Genomic DNA, 22,083 nt, shown 5'->3' with positions numbered 1-22,083 from the left:
GCGGACGCCCGGCGGGGCGGGCGAAGGGCTGCGGCACCCCGCCTGCCGCCCGCGGACCGGGATCTCTCCCTTTGAGGGGCCGTGGGGGTACCTACAGACACCCTGAGGGGGTGACAGGGTCCACCTCTCCCCGAGGAGCCCACGCCCCGCTTCCTCCCTTTCCTCCCCGCCCGCCCCGTCTCACGCCCTGGCTCCCGCCCCCGGCGGCAGCTCTCCCCGATGGAACCGGCTGGGAAGGATGCAGACGGCAGCTCCGAGGTAATTATTAATGGCCGTGCCCACCGGGGCGGGAAGGGGGGGGGCGCAAGGTGAGATAAAATGGGGGCAGCGGGGAGCTGGGAGGCGGGAGCTGCTGTCGCGGAGCCCCGCCGGGAGCATGGCCCTCGCCGCGTCGCTGCTGCCACCGCTGCTGCTGCTGCTGTTGGGGCGGCCGGGGCTGGGGGCGCCGGGGCAGGGCGCGGGCACCTGGTCCCGCTTCGCCCGGCTGCCCTACCCGCAGGACCAGCTCTTCCTCCACGACACCTTCCCCGACGGCTTCCTCTGGGGCGCGGGCAGCGCCGCCTACCAGACGGAGGGCGGCTGGCGCCAGGGCGGCAAGGGCGCGTCCGTCTGGGACACCTTCGCCCACCGCCCGGCCACGCCGTCGGGGGCCGCCCCGCCGGGGCCCGTGGGCGGCGACGTGGCCAGCGACAGCTACAACAACCTGTTCCGCGACGTCGAGGCGCTGCGGCGCCTGGGGGTCTCGCACTACCGCTTCTCGCTGTCCTGGGCCCGGCTGCTGCCCAACGGCACGGCGCCGCCCAACCCCGCCGGGCTGGCGCACTACGGGCGGCTGCTGGCCCGCCTGCGGCAGCTGGGCGTCGAGCCCGTGGTCACCCTCTACCACTGGGACCTGCCGCAGGCCCTGCAAGACGCCTTCGGCGGCTGGGCCAGCCCCGTCCTGCCCGGGCTCTTCCGCGACTACGCCGAGCTGTGCTTCCGGCACTTCGGCGGGCAGGTGCGCTACTGGCTGACCATGGACAACCCGTACGTGGTGGCCTGGCACGGCTACGGCACGGGGCGGCTGCCGCCCGGCGTGCGGGGAGGCCCGCGCCTGGCCTACCTGGCCGCCCACCACCTGCTCCAGGTAAATGGCGCCAAGGGGCCCCGGCGGCTCCTCGGCCGTGCCAAGGTGCCGGGGCGCAGGCCGAGCTCAGCCCGCCCCACCGGCACACCTGTCCCCTGGTCCGACACTGGCACGGAACACAAATCCATGTGCCCGACAGAATGCGGGCAGCAGACCTGTAGGCAAAGAGGGAAAACTCATGGTGTAAGGCAGGAGCTTACTGAGCTACTTACACCAGCGACTGAGTTGGTGGAGAGTTAAAGAGCTCTGTTTTGCAGAAACGTCCATTTCTGCCTGCAGCAGTTCACTTGCCATTCTGGGTGGGTGAGGGTCTGCAGACCCTGGACTGTGTCACTCCAGTGCTGCCTTTCTAAGGTGGAAATGCTTAATAAGACTATAAAGGGAATTAGTGTATTTGATAAAAAAGGCTTACTGAATTAACGGAGATGGTAGAGGTGGCCAATATGTCAAACAGAGACGTTTTCTTGACAAAGTATGATGGTTTTTTGAGTGTGAATACTTTTTCGGGAAAGAGATCCTTAATTCCCCAGTTAGTCTTGTAAGTGGCACTAGTAGTTTGCTATACCTAATTTTTCTTCTGTGTATCTCTATAGTGTAATTGTAGTATTTGCTAGGAGCAACCCGTGGGGATTTTCAGGGAGAATTAAGGAGAAGTGTGTATCCTTCCAATGACAGGAGAAAGGATTCCTAGCTGGAATGGGGTGGTCATTTAGGCATGATCTCTTGTACTTTAATATACATTTACATTTCTGCTAATGTCTGTCTGCTCAGCACACACTTACTGGCAAGAGCTGTATCCTAATGAACATTGTGTATTAGATGTGGGCATGAAGAAAACATCCAATGCATGCCTTATTTGACCTTTTTCCACTTTTCTGTATTACTTCTGCAGTCTTTAATGCTACAAATAAGTCAGAGGGAAAATAGAGATGGAGAATATGTGGGTAAAATTTCAGGTTAATTTCCTCGTCCTGAAAACTTTAAGCTCTTCGCATTTAGTTACCATGGCGTGTACTTGGCTGTGTTTCATGCATCACCATAGTACCAGAGTCCCTCATAATCTCAAGCCTGTGCTTCTTCTCATAAAAACTTTGTGAAGGAAGATACTTTTCTATTTAATAAATGAGAAGCTGAGGCACAGTCGGCCACACCATATCAAAAGTGTAATTAAACCAGGAAGGTCTACCAATAGCTGCTTTAGTGACAGAACCGTAATATTTAGTTTTGTTCCAATGACTATCAGTCAGGGTTTGCACATGAGTGAACATTTCTTTTTATGTGCAGTGGAAGGCAGCAAGATACCACTTTTTTCCACCCACATTTTATGAAAGAGGAGCAGAAACACAGATGCAGTTAAGAGCCAAAGTGGCCACTGGTTGTTAGTGCCCTTTTCCTGGCATGTGATCTTTGTAGCATATTGGTCAGTTACATTATACTTCCAGCTCTTCTACAAGTATATTCCCAGATCTCAAATCAACTGCAGAGAAAATCAGGGACATAGATTATGTGCAGAGGAGCTCACATCCCTGACTTCTCCAGTAAGAGTCTTCATGGAGGCAGAGGTAGAGCCTAGCTCTTCAGCACAGAGAAGTGAACAGCTTTCATCTGTGTCTCCTTCTCCTTTTTACTTCTCTGTAGCGTATTAATATTAGACCTTTCAACTTGTACAAGCAGTGAAGTAGGAGGAAGCTGCATAGTATGGCTTCATATCCATATCAGGCTGTGCATTTGTCTAAGAAAAGTTTGAAGTTCTACCAGTGATGGTAAAGAGGGAATTACATTTCACATGGAAATTAAAGTGTCTTACATAAGTCTAGAGTGATTGACTTTGCAACTTGAATGTTGTTCTTTAATATGTGTCTGTGTGTTGTATAGTTTTATAGGTGAGTTTGGTCATTATTTGGGAGCATGCACGTCTTTGGTTTGTATCAGAGGGGTGCACAGCAGAACTGCTTTATCACATAAGCTGCAGGATGTGTGCATCACTGGACAGTGTTGCTGGGAGATACAGTCCTCTTAGACCTACTGCAAAAGATGTGGCTGAATCCTCTCATGCAAAGAAAACCCCCTTTCATTGTCTAACCTTTTGCTCCTTATGTGATAAGATCTGGTCCCTGGTTTCTTCTTAATCCTTTTTCCTTCTCTTTGCCATTCTTGTATTTTATTTTTTTTCCAGGGAAATGGAGTTTGCAGAACATGTTTGGTTTTTTTTGAAGTTAGAATTTGTTGTCATAATTGATTCTCAGCAAATGTGCAGACTAGCTCTTCATATGCACGATTTCTGACTTTTTTCCCCCTTATTTACAATAGGCAGGTAAAGCTGCTGCCTCCTAATTTATTTTACTGGATTCTAATTATGTTAAAAAGCAAAATAATTTCCTGTAAGTTCTTTAAAATTCAACAGATATAAATGTGGATTTGGGGCTTTGTTTTTCTGAGCGACTTATTTATTCTCTGAAGAAGTAATCAAATAAGAGTTTGATTCAATTTAGGATGTTCAATTCAGAGCTTGTGAAAACAGGGCAATGAAGTTTGATTTAAGTAATGATGTTTGAATTCAGCTTGAATGGATTTGATCATATTGTACTGAATTTTTTAATTGCCTCTCATTTTTCTGAACTTCCTTAAGTGAGTCATAACAGATGCTAAATTGACAGAGACACTTTTTTATAGACAGGACCAAATAAAAATAGTGTAAAAACCTTGTAAGGAAAAATTATTTTATTAATGCATTCTTGGTGTGCTCTTGAGGGAATGTTCATCAGTATTCAGTGAAAATTTCACCCTTTTTTAGTATTTCCATTGACACTTGTCGCTTTTGAGATGTCTAAGCCCTTCAGATGTGGTAATAAATGGAGGAAGCTGTTCATGTTTATTCACAAAATAAATGGAATGGATCAAGTATGTTTCATAAAAGTTGGCAATCTCTCAAGTCAACAGCCAGAAAATGTAATGCCAGCAATCTGTCATGTATTTGATGCATCTCTTTTCTCCAAATAGGAGTTGAGAGAGGTCAGTGTATTATGTTCTGGTTTTTGCAAATGCGTTTTTTCATTAATGGTTCACAGTATGTTGTCTGAGTTGAACATACTTGGACTTACTCAGTATAAACAGCATTTGCAGAAACAGAAGAACACGTTGTTTCCCTGAAGAAGTGAGTGGAACTGCTGCCTGGAAACCAGTCACATAGCAACAGACTGATTTCTATTCCAAAACTCTTTCCAAAACAGAAGGTAAGTACTCTTTTGTTGACCTTCAGTGCTAAACCTAAGTGTCTGTAATTTCAGTGTAGGAGAGTGGTCTTCTCTTGGTGTGTATTGTTTATTTCAAAATTGAGATAGCCCTCAAACTTTCACTCAGTGCAAATGGAATAATTTGGGATTTTCCTGAAAGTAACATAGCTCATCATAGTTGTCAAGGCATACCTAATTTTTAGAAAAAAGAGGAATACTGCTAAGTAATAGGTTTTTTTCCTGTTCTTGCTTTCTTAAAGCATAATTCAAAGAAGAACAAAGAAGAAATTGATTCTTACTTGGGTTTGAGTATTAGTTGGGTGGTATATGTTTGCACTAGTGATTATTCTACTCATTAATCATTGAATCAGGTTTCTTTCAAATACCAGATTTGACAAAGAAGTGCAGATAAACTGTGGTGCAAGTTCAGATCTGATGCTGCAGTTTCCTGTGCCAGTAGCTGCCAAAAGTTAGGCTATGTTCTCAAATTATATTAAAAGCTATAGCAAGTTATTTTAAAGTTTTAATCATGAAAAGGAAAAAAAAAATGCAGTGAGTTTCATTTTAAAATGTGATAAACAGAGATGTTGGGTTTCAAGAATACTTGTTTTATTAAAATTAGGTCCAAAGATAGATTACATAACTTTGCTTTTGCCATTCCTACCTGATTCCATGCATGTTTGCAAAAGGATTGTTGTTCTCAAATATTCCATTGTAACAAACATTGTAACAAAACCAAAAATTTTAGAGATTATAGGAAATCTTAGCAAAACTAAACAGGCAGGATCTGGAAAGATCACACTGGAGTGGCTGAAACTGAATGGAAGCAGAATTTGTTTGTTCTGTGTGGAAGAAAACCAGGTCAAGCCTGTAGGTATGTTAAGTCCCACCTCAACTCTTTTGCTGTTCATTATGAGGATGGAGATTTCTTGAGAGTCTGTTCTTTGTGAGGTTTTTTAGTGCTTGGCTGTATAGCTGTGAATCTTGGTAAATTCCATTGGCAGCCCCAAATCTGTGTTTTCATGTCTCATTTTAAGTGTCACCTGCCTGATTTCTAATCACCATTGTAGCTGTTGCTGGAGGCACCTAGGTGATATTTCTATTTCCTGTCCAAGGTAGTCCAGTATGCTTCCTTTTTAAATAGCAGTTGTGTATGCTTCCTTTTTAAATAGCAGTTGTTCATGTTGGGCAGGGCTCTGCTCAGTTCTGGGAAGATAATAATTGCTGGTTAGCAGCAGTTTGATGCAGATAGGGGTGTTTAGATTGGCAACATAGAACTCGCGTCTGGTAAAATCTCACTGGATACATGAGTTTAAAGCTCCTTGATACTGTTCCACTTTGCATTTCTAAAGCCTCATAAGGTGTGAGATGTTCTTCCCTTCAATCCCTCTCATCAAGCAGAAGGGATTCTGTATTTGTTGTAGTTTTGGGGATTGCAAAATGAAGCTTGTGGTAGAACTCATGTCACTCTATTCCTTTATGTTACAAGCTTTTCCAGTTTCCATTTCACCTTGTTTCTATGGTCAGTTTCCAGTACTTAAAGGTAGTTGATGGACATAATTCCTAGCTGTACTTGGGACCTGGGAAATAAAGCTAGTGAAACATTTATTGTAATTCAAGATAGTTCACCATTGTTTAGTGCCTGCATTTCCCTTTTGGCTGAAAGCTAGGAGCTCTTAGAGCTTTTTTCCTGTGATAGGTCTGGTGGAAACCTCTGTTCTGCAACCATCAGCAGGTTGGAAGTGCAGGGATTGTTCTTCCTTTTGGAAATGTTGTCTTCTTTAAAGAAGAAATGCTGTGCCATGTAAGAGGAGGTTGTTTGGCTCATACTGTACCCATCTTCTAGAAGGTCAAATTCTGATTCTCTTGCTGTGGTTGAAGTTGTGCTTAGCTCAGGTTTGTTCTCACACTTACTAACTAACAGCTTCTTCTTCCCAGTGTGCTCTGGGGAGCAAAATATTTTTCCTCCATCTTTCATTATTTCTTAAACCAGTTAGAAGCAGTAAATATGTCAATACAGCTGATGGCAATGTCAGCAAGCAGTGACCATTAGGACAGGATGCAGGCATTTAGTCTTAATGATTTTGGTTACTGTGATGCATATCCTTCTAACTTTGGGAGAAACAGGAAAGAGCAGATGTCTATGCAGACACATCTGTAGTTTGCTTAACTCCAGTTGAAGAGTCTTGTGGCTTTCAATTAGAAATTGGCAGAGTTCAAAGGCAGTTTGATAATCCTTGCAAATGAGTGTGTGATTTGTGTGTTTGGTTGTTGCTGATGAACAGATGAAATGCTGAACTTAATCTGAAGGTCAATGTTGGCAAAGTTGTAAAAAAGCCCAGAAGCCAGCAATCAAAGGAGTCTGCTTGTACAAACTTGTAGGTAAAGAAATGTCCACAGGAGAATTTCTTCTATTTTTTTTTTAACAAGATGGTAAAAATAAAGAGGAGGAAATTACAAAGACAGGCTTCTGAAGAAGTAGAGGAGGTGACCTGTGCATACAAGGATGAGGCCTGGTTGAATGGGGGTTTGGGCAACCTGGTGTACTGTGAGGTGTCCCTCCTGCCCACAGCTTTGGGGTTGGAACTAGATGACTTTTAAGCTTCCTCCCAACCCAAGATATTCTGTGATTCTATGGCAGGTTTTAGCAATTCAAGGATGTGTGTTACCATTTTTAAATACTAAATAAAAACTACTCATGCTTGCTTATTTGCCTGCCAAAGTATATAGAAAAATATAGTCAAATCTGTGATTTTAGATTAAATCAGAAGAATGGAACAGAAGAATATGGTTGTAGACAAAATCTTAAGATCCTTAGGAAATTACTGAAATGAACATTGGACAGATCTCTGAAGGAGAAGGTGACTCATTGGATATGACCATGAAAGAAGAGACTGGCTTCTGAAGAAGCACTGAATTATTTCACATGAGAGAAGATGTGTCAGCAGAAAGAGAAGGTGAGTTATCAAGAAGGAAGAATAACTAAGTGAAAAGGAGAAAGGGATAATTGGCCATGGCAAGAGACTGGAGCCTTTAGTAAAATGGGATGAGTAGAAGAAAATGATAATAAAGAAGGGAAGGAATTAGACTCACACTGTTTCTCTCTGTAAATACTCCTGAACATAAGTATTAATGACAGGAAGAAAATTGAGAATTAAAAAGCATATGCTTACACACACAAAAGGATATAAATACAGTTAGATTGACTCTTAGAAGTCATGAATAGCTTTGGAAGAAAGCTGCTGGAATGGCCTTTCAGTATTAATGGTAGGAACAAAAATCTTATAAGACAGCTAGAGCAGTTTGGGAGAATAGACTTGATGCATTTGGTGACAGTGGAGGTGACAGTAGCAGTAAACATGAAATCTTCCTCTTTGCTTTGCCGAATTCTTAACAGAATGATATAAGGCATGGTCTAAATCTGAGAACATCATTCAATGTAAAGAACAAAATACAGTCTATAGTAACAGTAAACATTTGTTTAGTCTGTCAGTGATGGCAGCTTCTGGCTTTCTGTAGTTTCAGCTCTAATCTGAGAGCACAGAACTCTCATAAGAAGCCTGGCCTGTTAAGTTTGTGGTGTGTATCCCTGGAGATTTGTCAGGGAGCATCCTTTGAGATTCACACTAGAATAAGAAAAAGTACTTTGAGAATATATGGATTTGGCCACATTGAAGCCCATTTGTGTTGCTCCATCTTTATGTATGTTTAGTTTGAGAAGAGATAGACTTCTGTATTATGAAAAATTGCAAAAGTTTAAAGCTTAATTTTGTTTTGATTCTAAAAAAAACCCAACCCATATTCTAAATTCTCCCAGTTATTGAAATCTTTACAGATGCTGTTTACAACAGTTGATAAAGGAACAGTTGATATAGGGACTGGGACCACAAGTGATTCCAGTGCCACCTGACAGCTGGATCTCTGTGACATCTGCATGATGGAAAGCACAGGGGCTTTTGCCCGTCTCAGGATCTGGCCAGCCTGGGGAGTGCTGCAAGACACCCTGCAACACAATTTTCAGCAATGGGGGGAGCTGACAGGGGACCATGCCAGGGGACTGTCACTTCAGTCTGCACAGTTTGTTTCTTGCACATTAGCTCTCATGCTGACAGCTAAGATTGGATTTTTGTTTTCAGTCACAGCTCTACAGAAGCTGAATGGTTCAAAATTGGCTGGGGGAGACTATCCTACTATGGAAATGCCTTGCAATTTTGTGAGTCCAAAAGTCAACCCAAGGTATCCTTTCGTAGGTTTATCAGTTTAATTCTCTTACTAAGGGCTAGAAAATGTTTGTACCACTGGGATTATATTTTACAAGATATTTGCTTTACAGTTGGGAAGACAGTAGCATCTGTTTTGATCCTGCTCCTAGGAAAGTTGCATGGGGGAAGGGGACAGACTTGTAGCTGCTGGTCACACATTCTGGTAAGAGTTCACAGTGATTTTCCAATGCCTTTTCTCAGTCAGCTTTTTTCATGTTCTCTTGAATATGTAGTAGCTCCACTAGATCAGTTGTTTTTCAGAGCTGAGGGCAAAGTTTACTCTGTTTGTTTGTTTAACTTCCAGCATTTTAAGAAATGAAATATTTTTTTTGCTGCAGGCATGGAACTGTTGAACATAGTTATTGATTAATTAGTCTAATTGTGGTTCCCTAGATATATATGGAAATGGTAGAATTATGCAGCATGTCTTTTCTTTAGAGAAAGTAGGTTGGAAAAATATTGCATTGTCAGCTTGGTGATTTTTTTATGAAAATTTATTTTGGAAGTAAGAACATATTGCTTAAAAATCAATTGAACAAATCTGACCTTATGGTTGAAAAGAAAGTTCAGCTGACACCTGGCTGTACAGTGGTGACATGCTTCACATGCTCTTTGTAACACACTTAATTCATTTGTTTTCCTGTGACAGTGCAGTGTTAGCTTGGGTACAAATGATACTTGCAGAGAGAACGATCACCACACCAGTTGACCAGTTATGTATGCCCTCAGGAGGCAAAATCCAAGCCAAAAAGAGTTGTAACAAAACATGGGATGATAGGAAGAAAGAATATTGGGAAAACAGGATGAGGATCTGGTGAGATTAGGGGGTGACTGGCCAAGAGTGGGAATGCAGGAACTGAGTTTATGAGGCAATACTCCATTTTCATGTGTGTATTTAGCATTAAAAATTAAAATCAGCATGAAATGAGATGGCCCGGAGGCCTCAAGGGTGAGTTGTTTTTTCCCTGTTTCATTTTTTAAATAAATGTCGTATGAATTATTTTGAGGAAACTGACTGGTGGTTTACAGAGATCACAGACCATGCTTCACAAGGATGGGGCTCCTTCAAAGTCTGTCGTGGCTTATGGTGTCCACTTGCTGTCCCCATGTTGCCACCAGCACTGGGAGTGGGGGACACCATGAGTAACCTGCTAAAGAAAGGAAGGATAATACATTAGATCTGGGTTTCTCAAAGGAGCTTAAGGAAAACAAGTTTCCCTTTAGCTTTTTGGGGAACCCTGTCACTTTCAGGCAGCTAAGTAAATTAGCAAATTGAGTAGATGCATTCCTCTAATCTTGAGGAAAATGTGCATTCCCGTATTCAAACAGTATCTTTGTGTATGAAATGCAAGACCTTGGAAATACACTGAAGGAGCTCTTGAACTCAGTTTTTCATCGTGCTTCCCTTGCCAGCTATGAATATGTCTCTTGTTTTGAAAGAGAATATTGGGGTATATCATGCAGGGAACAGAGCTGCAGGAATATGATTCAAATGCAGTTTTGCATCTTAATTGTCTGCTTGGTGGAAAAAATAATCCCTTTTTCTTCATAACCCCCTGTCATTTCATCTAGCTCATTCTAATCTTCCTAATACCTCCCAAATTCACAAGTAATATAATGTCATTAGAGCAAGTCAGAAAAATCTAAAACCTTTGAAGCTGGAATTTGCTGATTCATTGAAACTAAAATATTTGAGAGACTCAGTTTTCTAGAAAAAGTTGTGAACTAGGGGAAATAAATATAAATAATTTTATTTTGCTGTAGAAATTTTTGGTTTTCCCTTTTAATGTGATACTGAAAAAATTCATTTTGATGTAGTGAGTCAGTCAGTCATTTCACACTCTGCCTTCTGTATTCTTTCACTGGATGAGTGCCCACTGCTTCAAATTGGGTCAGTTTACCCTTGTGAAATTGCTGTTTAACCTGGTGCGATATGACTGACTTATTGAAGCTGGAGATTGATGCTTTTTATTCTTTGATGAAAGAAATAAAATGGAGCTGTCAGGACAGAATTCTTGCACTGTAGAGGTTATTCCATGTCTCATATTTGTAGCTGGGCTGCTTGTGCTACTTTTGTGTGAAACTGTAATTATTCAGTCATTTATCCAGCTCCTCTTTCCTATTTCTGGTAAAAAGAAAAGTGGTATTTGAAGGAGGCAGTTGCTTAAAAGGGGGAAAAATTCTAATAAAAGCAGCATCAATTTGGCACAGTCATTCTTATTCTTAGAACCAGCAAAGTGTAGCACAGGGAAGTTCAGAAACAGCCTTTTTCCATAGCTCAGCTTAAGATAATGAAATAGAGACCACTTCAAAATTGGTTGGTGGTGAAATGGTTATAGCAAGAGCATTGTAAGAGTAAGCCATAAAAGGCAGGAACCCTAAATCACACCAGTGAGATCTCACTTTACCCAAGCTGGACTCTTCTGGAGAGTAATGTTTCCTGTGTTACTGGTAATTTGGAATAGATTTGTAGAAACCAGAGGGGGTGGGCATTGGTCTGGTTTATATTGATGCTGGCCTGTAGGAGCTGCTTTTGTTGACTTGTGGTCAGGAAAGAATTTAAATTGTCAAGGAACAGTGTTGTTTATTGTTAGGCCTCTTTTTTCCCTTTCTCTGTGCCGTGGCCAGGCTCCCACTGAAAAATTTATTTTACCTAAATAATTTGCCTTCTGTTGCAAGGGTTTAGGATTGTGATGATATCTCTGCTTTTCCTGATTTATTCCTGTGGCTTGCTATGACATCTGGAGCATTTGGCGTGGGTTTTTTGTGTTAAATATCTTAGAATTGGCTTTTTGGCTCATAATGTTACGAACATAGAATAACAAAGTCATGGGATGGTTTGTGTTGGAAGGAGCTGGAAAGATCATCTAGTTCCAAATGCCCTGTCATGATGTGACATCCCCCCCTCAAGGGGAGGGAACACCCAAGAGTTATGGATGCTCCTGGTTGAAAAGGAATGATAAAAATCAGAGGGTCCACAGCTTATCTTCTAGACTTGTGCACATGGGAAGGGACACCTTCGACCAGATCAGGTTGCTCAAAGCCCTGCCCAGCCTGACCTTGATCAAAGGAATGGCACATCCACAGCTTTTCTGGGCAACCCATTCCACTGCCTCACTACCTTCAAATTTCTCCTGAATATCCAATCTACATGTTCCCTCTTTCAGGTTAAAGCCATTTCCCCTTGTCTAATGCCCTTGTGCAAAGTCCCTCTCCAGCTTTCTTGTAGGCCCCCTTTAAGCCCTGGAAGGTGCTATGAAGGGAGCCTTCACTTCTCCAGGAGGGATCATATAATAGCCATTAATGTGTAGGCTAGAGGCTAGAGGCTTGCTGCAATATTGCAGACAACTAAGCTTGGTGATTCCTGAATGTCTTATTTTTTGCTGTGGAAGTGTTCAGTTTGAGTGAGTGCTCCTGGGAAATATGTTTGTAGGGACGAAGTGAGTATGGAAGACTGAACAACAAAGAGGGTGAGTATTAAGAAGGGGTCAAATGTACATTGGATCAGCACATTCCCAATATGGGAAAGGTCCTGGAGGGTCTGGAAAGAGCTGTGGGACACTAGCATTTTGTAGATCCAAGATCACATAGAAATGCCCGAGTGAGCTATTTGAGTGTCATGGGGCAGAAAATTATACTGGGAGGTATACAGAGACAAGGCAGTTAATTGGTATGTGAAAAACATAGTTTATTTTTTACCAAAATAAACTGTCAGAGAGAGAGGCTTGCTGTGACACAAACACTGACACTGGACATAAAATACAAACAGTAGCAATGAGAAGCTGCCAGGCAGAGTCAGTTTTTTTTTTGGTTACATAATAAAGCAGTTCCAGATTTTTGAGTGACTGGTGCAAGCAGCTGAAGATTTTTCTCTGAAGCACCTTGTTCTGGAACTGCTTCAATGATAATGAGATGGGCTGGACACCTGCTGTAGTTACTCTTCTATTTTTCTTGTACAAGTATAAGAAAATAGTACATTCTCAGTCTCCACATTATGTTTGTGGTAAGATTAATTGTCAACCCCACTCCTGAATAATTCAGTGTTGTTTTGTGCAGTAACTATGCAGAAGGTTTGGAAGCACCATCCCAGAGCATTTTGTGTCTCAAGGTCTTCAAAAACTAGAATACATAGAGAAGACATATATACATATACATATATATATATACACACACATAAAAATATATATGTTTATGTAGGCAGTGGGTGTCATTCTGGAGTGTGGCCAATGAAAGCATTGTAGTTCTGCACCAGAGGAATGACACTTCTGATGTAAATGGTAAAAAAAATGTTTTGCAGCCGTATTACATTATTGCAACTGTAGCATAACATGGTCGTTCGGATACAGCTATATACCTGTTCTACGTGAAAAAACTGTCTTTTGTTTTGTTGACTATGAAATGGATGGTTTAACTGAAGAGTAGTCTGGCAGATATGCAAGTAACTTTTTAATCCCTTTGTGTCATCCAGATTGAGAACAGAGGAGAATATGCAAGGAAGACCAGTCTGCCTAACCAAGGCTGGATATGGCCCATACAGAATGATTTGTTTTGGTGTTGGTTGGCCACCAGCTCTCTAGCTGGGTTTCATGGGGCTCATAGGAGAGCTGGGTGGAGATCAGAGCCTGCAGAGTCCCTGCGCTCATCTTCATGTATCCTGTACAGCATGGAAATAATTTGTGGGTATAGCTGGGACAGTCTTCAGCCTGCAAAGATTATCAGTAGCAAATGGTACTTATCCAATGGCTGAAAACACAGTGTTAAAGTACCCAGAGTTCACCACCCTCAGCTACAGTTGTCAGCAGCAGGACATTTTGCTACTTTTGAGTGAGGCTGTGCTATGGAAAATTACTCCTCCCACAGTTTAGAAGCATCATCATTGTGCTGGTCTTCCAGGCAGTGTTTGCATCAGCTCTGAGACACAGTTTGGCATCTGCTTGGCCTTGCAATAGTTGGCTTTCCAGTAACCATTATGAAATGTTGTTTAGCATAAAGATACTTCTTTTAAGTGGTTTGGCAGCATTCCCAGTGATCCCAGAGGGAAGAGCAGCTAGGACTTGTTCTCCAGCTCTGAGGCAGCTGTCCACTGGGCTGACCAGGGTGGAGCTGTATGTACTTTGGCTCTGGCTCTGCACCACAACTAGCGAGTAAAGACGTGGACTACGTTGTCCTTGGCTGCCTGCAATCCTTTTGCATAGGGCTATGTAATGTGAAGTGATGGGCCAGCAGCTCCAGGGTTGTGCAGCAGCTCTCTGTGAGGGCTTGTGATGGTGGAGAGGGAGGTGTGCTATGCATGGGCTTTGCTATTAGATGCAGTAGAGCCATCTCCCTTGAAGACTGTGGAAGTAAATGCAGGGGATAGCAATCATGGTTGAGGTAATTTTAGGATGTATTCACCAGAGAAACCTATGTTTGAGCTTGGCACCCTAGGTTCCTTTTCCAGGTAATGGAGAGTAGTGAGCATGGTATCTCTTGTTCTATGACCAAAAAATACAATAATTGCCCCATTTCCATCTGTGGGGTATAGGTAAACCTGTGGTGACAAACTCAAGCCCAGACTTTTTGTAGACAGACTTTTACCTTTAGTCTAATTAGAATGTGGAGAGGTTGAGTAGATGATGGAGGAGGGGAATACTGAGAGGCTCAAGAATTTGCTTGAGGTGCTTTCAGTTCCTGTGACTTCTTAGAGGGTGAGCTGTGACATATGGTCTGGATCAAATGCAAATTTTGCCTGAGTCTCCCCTCCTTCAGGCATGTGGTATCTCCTGCTTGTCTGTGGGGAAGACCTAGATCACATACTCTTCCCTGGTTTTCCTGGGTAGGGGGCCAAGTCTTTCTTCTGACCCAGGAAAGCAGCTGATGTTCCCCCCAGCAAGGGTGGTCCGTAGCACGTGTTTGGTCCTGTAAAGCCAGAATAGGCAAATAGCCATGGTGTCCCATGTAAGATGTCATGGGCATGGAGTAGCCCCATCCTGCAGCTCTTCATTCCTTTTTCCCAGTTATCTGCTGCTGACCCACTCTGGCTGCTGGAGGCAATTTGTGCTTTTTCGAAAATATAAAGAGAGTGGTCCTTGCAAAATACTGTTTAAAACATATAAAAACCCCAAACAAACAAACAAAACCTCTTTAAAATATCACAGTCTTTTTACCAGTAGTTGGAACTGATATGCAAATACAAACATATACTAGTTGCCACCATCTCCTTCTGTCTGGAAACAGAAGATGTCTCTCCTTTAGGAGCCCCATTATTTTCTGCAAGGACTTTACTGAACCCCACATCAAGTAATGGAATAGGTATTTACTAGCTATGCTAAGGAGAAAATGTAAAAATGTGCAACCAGTCTTAAAAATAAATAAAACCTCATTATTTTAAAACAAAACACAGATATCTTCCAGTCACATAAGAAAAAGTAGAACAAGGAAAGACATACAACCATCAGGTAGTGGGGAAAAAGAGAGTTAAAAAAAATTACATTTCTAAAACGCTTTTTGTCAGATCTGTCAGGAAAAGTGATCATGTTGAGCACTGGGATTCATAGACAGGAAAGGTTAATGAGGGTGAGGATTAGATAAATGTCGGTAACTGCAGGTGCAATGAACATAAAATGCTATGAATTTACGGTATTGAAGTCAAGCCAGGCCCATCTGATAGCTTTCTGTGATAACTGATTGTCTAGAAAAAGAAAATATGATAAATGTAATCAGTCTCTATTTTCGGTAAGACCCTTGAAATGGTGGCACATGGAGAGTTACTGTTTGAGTGGAGAAGGAGGAGAATGTTCAGCAGTAGCTAGGAAATTGCTAAAGCAAATGTCATAGTTGTGCTGAAAGTAGAAGCATCAGTCTCAAAGGGCAGTTCACAGCTGAACTTCTTAATGTATTTTAACTCCCATGCCTTGGCACAGGCTAGGACTTCACTACTTAGAGCATTGCTAAAATTGAGGAAACAGTGCCAGTGCAAAGGATAATCAAAATAATAAACAGATGGAGAAGAAAGACTCAATTTTTTTTTTTCTGTAAGAAGAGAACTTGCTGATCGCAGCATGACCGTCAGATGCAAATATAATCCAACTGTGACAAAGATGCATTTGTTTCTGGTCTGTATCAGGTGATTTTTCCAGCAGAGATGAGGAATTACTAGAACATGGCTTATTTACCTGAGCAAGAACACTAGGAGAGAATATACTTCATGTCTATAAATAGATCAGTTATAAAAACAAGTGAAGGAAAATAACTAAGTGCAGGGAAAGTTTTGCTGCAAGAACAAGTGTTTGGACTGACCATGAATAAATTCAGCCTGAAAGTCGGGGGAAAAACGAAACCATTTGTGAAGTGTCATTCTCTAGACATCTTCCAGAGAGAGAAGTATGAACAAAATAGCTAGCCTGTGTTAAAGCAAATCTGGATCATGTTATAAATAGGATTGTGTCATATATTGCCCATAGAAGCACTGGATTGAATCTGATACCCTTGAGGCTCTTCCTAATTTTATAATCCAGTTTTCCTAATTCTTGGCAGATAGTAGACACAGGATCATAAATATAGTAATGATTTTTTTTTTTCAGTGAGATATTTTTTGTATTTCTGTTAAAATTCCCTGCAAGTCCTATTTTTTCTAACATGGTAATATCACTTATCATTGTCTCCTCTTTACTGTATCATTTAAAAAAGCATTTGCAGTGTCTTAGTCAGAATGTTTCATGCTTTTATGTGACATCCATTGTTGGGTCCACAATGAAAATATCGTCTTGTAGGAACATAGGAAGATTGACAATTAACAGGAGTAACTCCTGGTCTGCAGTAAATCGGGCTTGTAAAAGGTCTCTACTTTCATTCCTGCTTCTCTCCTGCAGCACAGAGTTATCCCTGAAAGGAGGGATTATAGAGGCAGTACTTTCAGAGAAGCAATAACCTTTATATATATATCTACATATAAAGTATATACATATATATGAAGTATACCAAATATGTCCAGTGGCTCATTTGATAATAAACATCTAATGCATTTTATGTACTTGACTATAAATTGTATCCCAATATTCTTATTTTATGTTTCAAAATAGCTACGTTAAATCCCTGATGTTCTTTAGTATTTCCAACATCTCTGCTTTCTTCCATCTCAGTAGTATGAGGAAAGTGGATTTTGACTGCTATAGATGGAGCCTTGCTTTTTTCCCAGTGCTCATTTCTACAGAGATTATTTTTCCTCCCAGTAAGGCAGTAAGGACTTGTGTGTGTGTCTCCTGCAGAGTATCTTAGCTCTTTTCTAAGAGCGTTCCAGTATAAAAGAGCTTCCAGTAAAAAGTTCAGTTAATGCAGTGCAATTTCTTAGAATTACCCCCCTCCTTCCTTCCTGCCTTTCGTACTCCCTCCCTTAGTCTCAGCAAGTCTTAGCCTCCTGCCTTCCTCCCTTAGTCTCAGCAAAAACACCTGGCTCTTCAAGCCCTTCACACCCTAATTCAGGCCAACAATTTGCTTTTCATTAGTGTTTGGGCAGCTAGTTAATTGCTGCAGTGCCCCCTGCTCTGCCTTCTCTAGCATCGTTGATTGAATCATGGTTCCACATAAACTGTATAATCTGTGAATTTCTTAATATCTAAAGTGTCATCCTGATTTAATGTATGCTGTCTTACACCCATTTTTTCCCAATACCCTTTGTATTACATACTTGTTGAAGGTTGTGTTGGCATAGCTGTGGCTACTGGAAGTCTTTGTCTCTAGGATAAAATGGCTGGCCAGCTCTCGCTGCACCATATGGAATCTCTCCAAGTCAAAGATTATTTTCATATTTGATTTTGATGGACTATGGTTCATAGCCTGAAATGGTTTGGGTTGATTTTGGATACAGTTAACCTGGAAGCTGCTCTGCAGAATCCCACCTGGTATAATCCAGCTGTCCATCACCTTCTGGTCCATGGGTTACTGTAGATATTGGGTCAATAGTTCTGCTGTTTGCTAAAGTACATGTAGGTACTGTGTCTGGAAATTCACCGGCTACACATTGTATTAGTGGTACACTTAATCTCCTTTTCCATCTAACAAGCCTGGAGTATCTGTAAGTCATAAAAATTAAAGAGAGTATTTAAAAAAAATTGAAGCACTGGATTTATGTCTCTTCCTGTCCCTCTGCATTTTAGCCTGAGATGTTGCTGTTCATTCTGATGTCTGAGACACTGACCTCTCTTACAAAAACCTCTGTGGCTCTGAAAGCGTTTAGATGGATGTCTTCATAGAAATCTGTTTTTGCTCTACCTGCATAACTTTGGTCATTTTACTTAGAAACAAGGATCTATACAAATTCTTTCCTTTGAACTGCCTTCCTTTAAAATAGGCAATATTTAAATGACAGGCATCTGTCTCATGATTAGATATTGACCTAATTACCACATTGTACATGGCCTCCTGGAAACTGCTGAGATACCTGCCCTCATGGTAACTGTGAAGCAGAGCAGTGCTACTTTCTGGAATTTCTATATCTCAGCAAAGGAGGATGAATCATGCTGCTACAAGATTTATGTGAACTCGCATTTCTATTGTTCTAGTGCAGTTCGATATTAAAACTGGGATTTCTCCCAAAAGATGTTTTCTTTAAATAATTGAAAATATTACTTTATTTTGATATAGTATATTTACATGCTATAGTATACTGGCGGAATTTCCATGGTTATACAGAAATAAAGGCCCATCTTAGACAAATTGCTTAAAAAGTGTACCTGAAGCTCTGAGTTAATTGATGAGTTAAGGTTTTAATGTGTCCTTCTATTTTTGTATCTATATTTAAAATAGCTGGGGGGTGAAAAAGTATTTAGTCATATCTGAAATCAGTAGGAATGAAAATAGATATGCATGCATTTCATTTTTTGTATTCCTAGCCCAGTGATGATTCTCATTCATGTATACAAGTGTCTTGTCATCACTGGCTTTATACTTTGTTCTAGAGCAATTTGAAGTTTAGTATTGCACTTTGATATAGTAGACAAAAGATTAAATTTATTGGTTTCTCCTTGTGCCTGTTCCTTCAACTGAGTAATTTTTTTGAACAGTGTCAGTGTTAGCCAAAGGGAGAATAATATTTTGTAGGTTTCCTATGTAAAGAAACCCCAATATCAAAGAGAGACAACTGCTTTATCTCCAAAAGAAAATGAGTGCACTGTCAGAGAGCAGTGAAATATGTTAAGTTGCACTTTAAAAAAGAACACGTGCTAGGCCCCCAGGAGTGCTCATTGTGCTGCTAGAAAGTCTAAACTTTAAATGTGCTAAGAATGTTTAAAATTTATGGAGTTGACAGAATATTTATGAATACCTCAGTCTGTTAATGTGATGTTAATTCTGGTTAGCAACTGTCTGGTACTGTGGTTGTGAGAGCACAGAGGCTGAAAGGATTACTGAAAGAGCAGTAGCTAATTAGCATTTTCAACTATGTATTAACCAGCGCACGCCCTTTTCTGTGTGGCTCAGTAAGCAATCACTGTAACAACACACCTCCTTTTCTTTTGCTGTATTCTAGTTTCTTTTAAAATTTATTTTATTTCTCTAAGGAGTGGATAAAAGCAGCTTTAGGTGTTTCACTCTGATCTTTTTCTTCATTGGTATGGGTGAGATTGCAGTGCATTGATGTAGTAAACCCCCTTATCCTGTATTGATTCATTAAAAAGTATGGGATATGGTTTGAAAAAGGAAACAACTGTAGCTGGTATTTTTAACGTTCAGCTTCTTATCAACAACATTTAAACATTTACTCACTCTTATGTCATCCAGAACAAGTTAGATTGTTTACAAACAGGTGAAACAGTTTAATTTCAACAGGTAATCAACAATATGAAGATTTTGTTTATAAGTAAAAATTAAATATTTAATTTTAAATGCTTTTAGTTTGATGCAGTTATCTGTTCTACAGGAGTCCAGCTTTTACTGGAAATGGTGACTCTTATTCTGTTTGCTGACTACAAGAGTAAAGCAGGAAAACTTTTATGTGTACACTTTTGAGTTAACACTCATCTCTGCAGTAAAGCAATTTTATATCTACCATTAAACATGCATTTAGAAACAGACATAAAGGGACTTACTCACACCTCAAAAGTGTATTTTCATCGTTTCAGCATGCTTTGGATGAGATTCTAAATGTATTTCCTAAATCAAAGTAGGTATACATTGAATCTAGTTTAATCTGTGACTGCAGTATAGTCAAAAGCTTGTTGAAAAAACTGGATAAATACACATAAATCATCCTTGCTGCTGAAGAAATGCAAAGATTCAAAGTTTGTTTCCAGTCTAAAACTGAATGCCCTATTTTGTCTTTTATCTCTTGATTCCTGTTGTTGCTCAAATTTAAAAAACTGGTACCCCAAGAATTTTACTTCTCCTAATGATTCATTTTCCCCACCTTTCCTTGCACTGGAATTTATATTTCCTCTTCTGAATTTTGATTTGAATAGCTGCTCTTTATCTTCTTGGTGGCTGCTGAGGAGTGTAGTGATTCCTCAAAATAAATATGTCTGACTAAAGTCTGCCTCCTCCAGTGACTGAATCCTCACTGACGAGATGTGAGCATGCTGAGTAACTTGAATTCAGCTTGACTTTCTCCTATAGTTTCCCAGATCCTCCTTTCATAGCCTAGCTTAGTGGAAGCAGTAACATTAAGGAAGAATTACAGCTGGTAATTACCATTGTATTAATTAAAACTTGTCAGTTAGCCCTGTGGTTCACTGTGCTGGTGCAAAGATGGACAGACCTCTGAGACATCCAGACCACCAATTATGAGTCATTCAGTTCTGCTTAACTTGTCCATCTGCAGGGTCCTATGATTCATCTTGTCAGCCTTTCAGGGGCTGCTGCTGGTGTAAAGCTTCTGGAGTGAAAAAGTCTTACTTAGATCCTCTTGGTTTTCCTGAATCCTTTCAGAATTTTGATTCATTCTTATATATTGTTCAAGACACACAGTCAGAACTTGATGCATTCACAAAGCTACCTGTTCAGAAGCCACTAGGGCAAAAGAAGTGGCACACACATAATAAATGTGTACCATTTGAGAAGCCTAGACTATCCTGTCTTGCCTCCAGTTGCCAGTCTAAAAGACAAGGTTTTCCAGAGGTCATGTGTTGTGCAGATGTCTTGATAGTCCAGACCATCCCAAGTGGTACTGGGATGACTCTGTTTGAGCAGCTGAATCTTAGGTCACACATGGACATTAACCCTTCTGACTACTAATGCCATGTGTCAATGTTGGGAGCTGCTTTCTTCTTCATAGGGGTGGGGTTCAGTGGCTGGAGCAAATATCTGCTGCCATTTGTGTTGTGGAATTCCCATGACATTTGCACTGGCTCACAAGTTTGACAGAGATCTGCAGATGACCCATGCTCTTTTGTAGCAACAGGTCCTGGTTAGGCAGGTTCTCTGTGGGATCTAAGTTGACACAAAAGCTACTCCAAAAATTACTGGATTAAAGTTAATTTACTGTACAGTTTCAGTGACTTTGCAGTTGAGCATTCCTTTTAAAAGTGTGTGATTGAAATCACACACTTCAGTCATTTCTATTACATGTGCCCAGGCCAGATAATTTTGGGCAGGTTTCGCACAATGAGATAAGCCTTTAGTGGTTGCTTTTTATCACGTATGCATAGAAACACAGCTGAATCTGACAGAAACAGTTTCAGACTGACTGGAAAAAGAAGGAAGAATTGTATATTCACATCTAGTCAAATTGTAATCTTAACAGTTGTCTGAAAATTGAAACTGGTACCTTCAATTTATATTGCTTATCCTGATGTGCTGCTTTCTGCATCCATCTAGAGGGCTGAATAGCACATTCCATCTTATTCGATAGCCTGTTGTCATTGATGCATAGTTCTAATCTCAGAATGGTTAAATTTAGTGTCCAAGCTTATAGCAAACACAGGTTATTGTGTAAGTGATAGAACTAGATTTGGGCATGAACAATCCAAATGTTTGATTTAAAAAGAATTTTGCAGCAATTGCTTCTAGCAAGTCTTCTTCATTCTGGTTTTCATTTGCCTATATTATAGCACAGAGCTCTGTTCTGATATATTGGTTCCATATATGATGACTAAATTTGCAATTCCTATGACAACTATGTTGAGCTGAATGCCTTCATATTACTCCTTGTACCCTCCACTGATGGAGACTTCCACTTCCTTTACTGTTGATATCCACTGGTTGTTTTTTTCTCACGGAGGAACTCACAATAGGAAAAGCTATCCACTATCACATTTATCTGGAAATACCTTCTAAAGCCATTTGATGTACCTGGGCACTGCAGTATCAGTCTGTTGTGAAACTGATTAAGGATCTTTCATTTTATATTTGCAACCATGGAACTGATATCTGAGTGCTGAAAAGAAAGAGGATCTAGTTTACTTTCTAGAAACATTTCTTGTAATGCACATCAAATAATTCTGTAGCAGTTGCTTAATATCTTCTCCCAGAGGGAGCTACCTCTCTCCTGCTC

At 40.9% G+C, this 22,083-nt stretch overlaps 1 protein-coding gene across 1 annotated transcript in view; it reads left to right on the top strand.

Moving 5' to 3' along the window:
• Positions 1-268: 268 nt before the first annotated feature.
• The window catches only part of KL (klotho), a 49,186-nt gene continuing 27,371 nt past the window's right edge, over positions 269-22,083 (top strand). Inside the window, 1 exon segment of the mRNA XM_036380656.2 lies at positions 269-1,126. Within this exon segment, the coding sequence (XP_036236549.1) occupies positions 269-1,126 (858 nt within the window).

The sequence above is a fragment of the Molothrus ater genome, chromosome 2 (assembly GCF_012460135.2).
Source record: "Molothrus ater isolate BHLD 08-10-18 breed brown headed cowbird chromosome 2, BPBGC_Mater_1.1, whole genome shotgun sequence".
Lineage (NCBI taxonomy): Eukaryota > Metazoa > Chordata > Aves > Passeriformes > Icteridae > Molothrus > Molothrus ater.
This window is presented reverse-complemented; position numbering and strand designations above follow the sequence as displayed.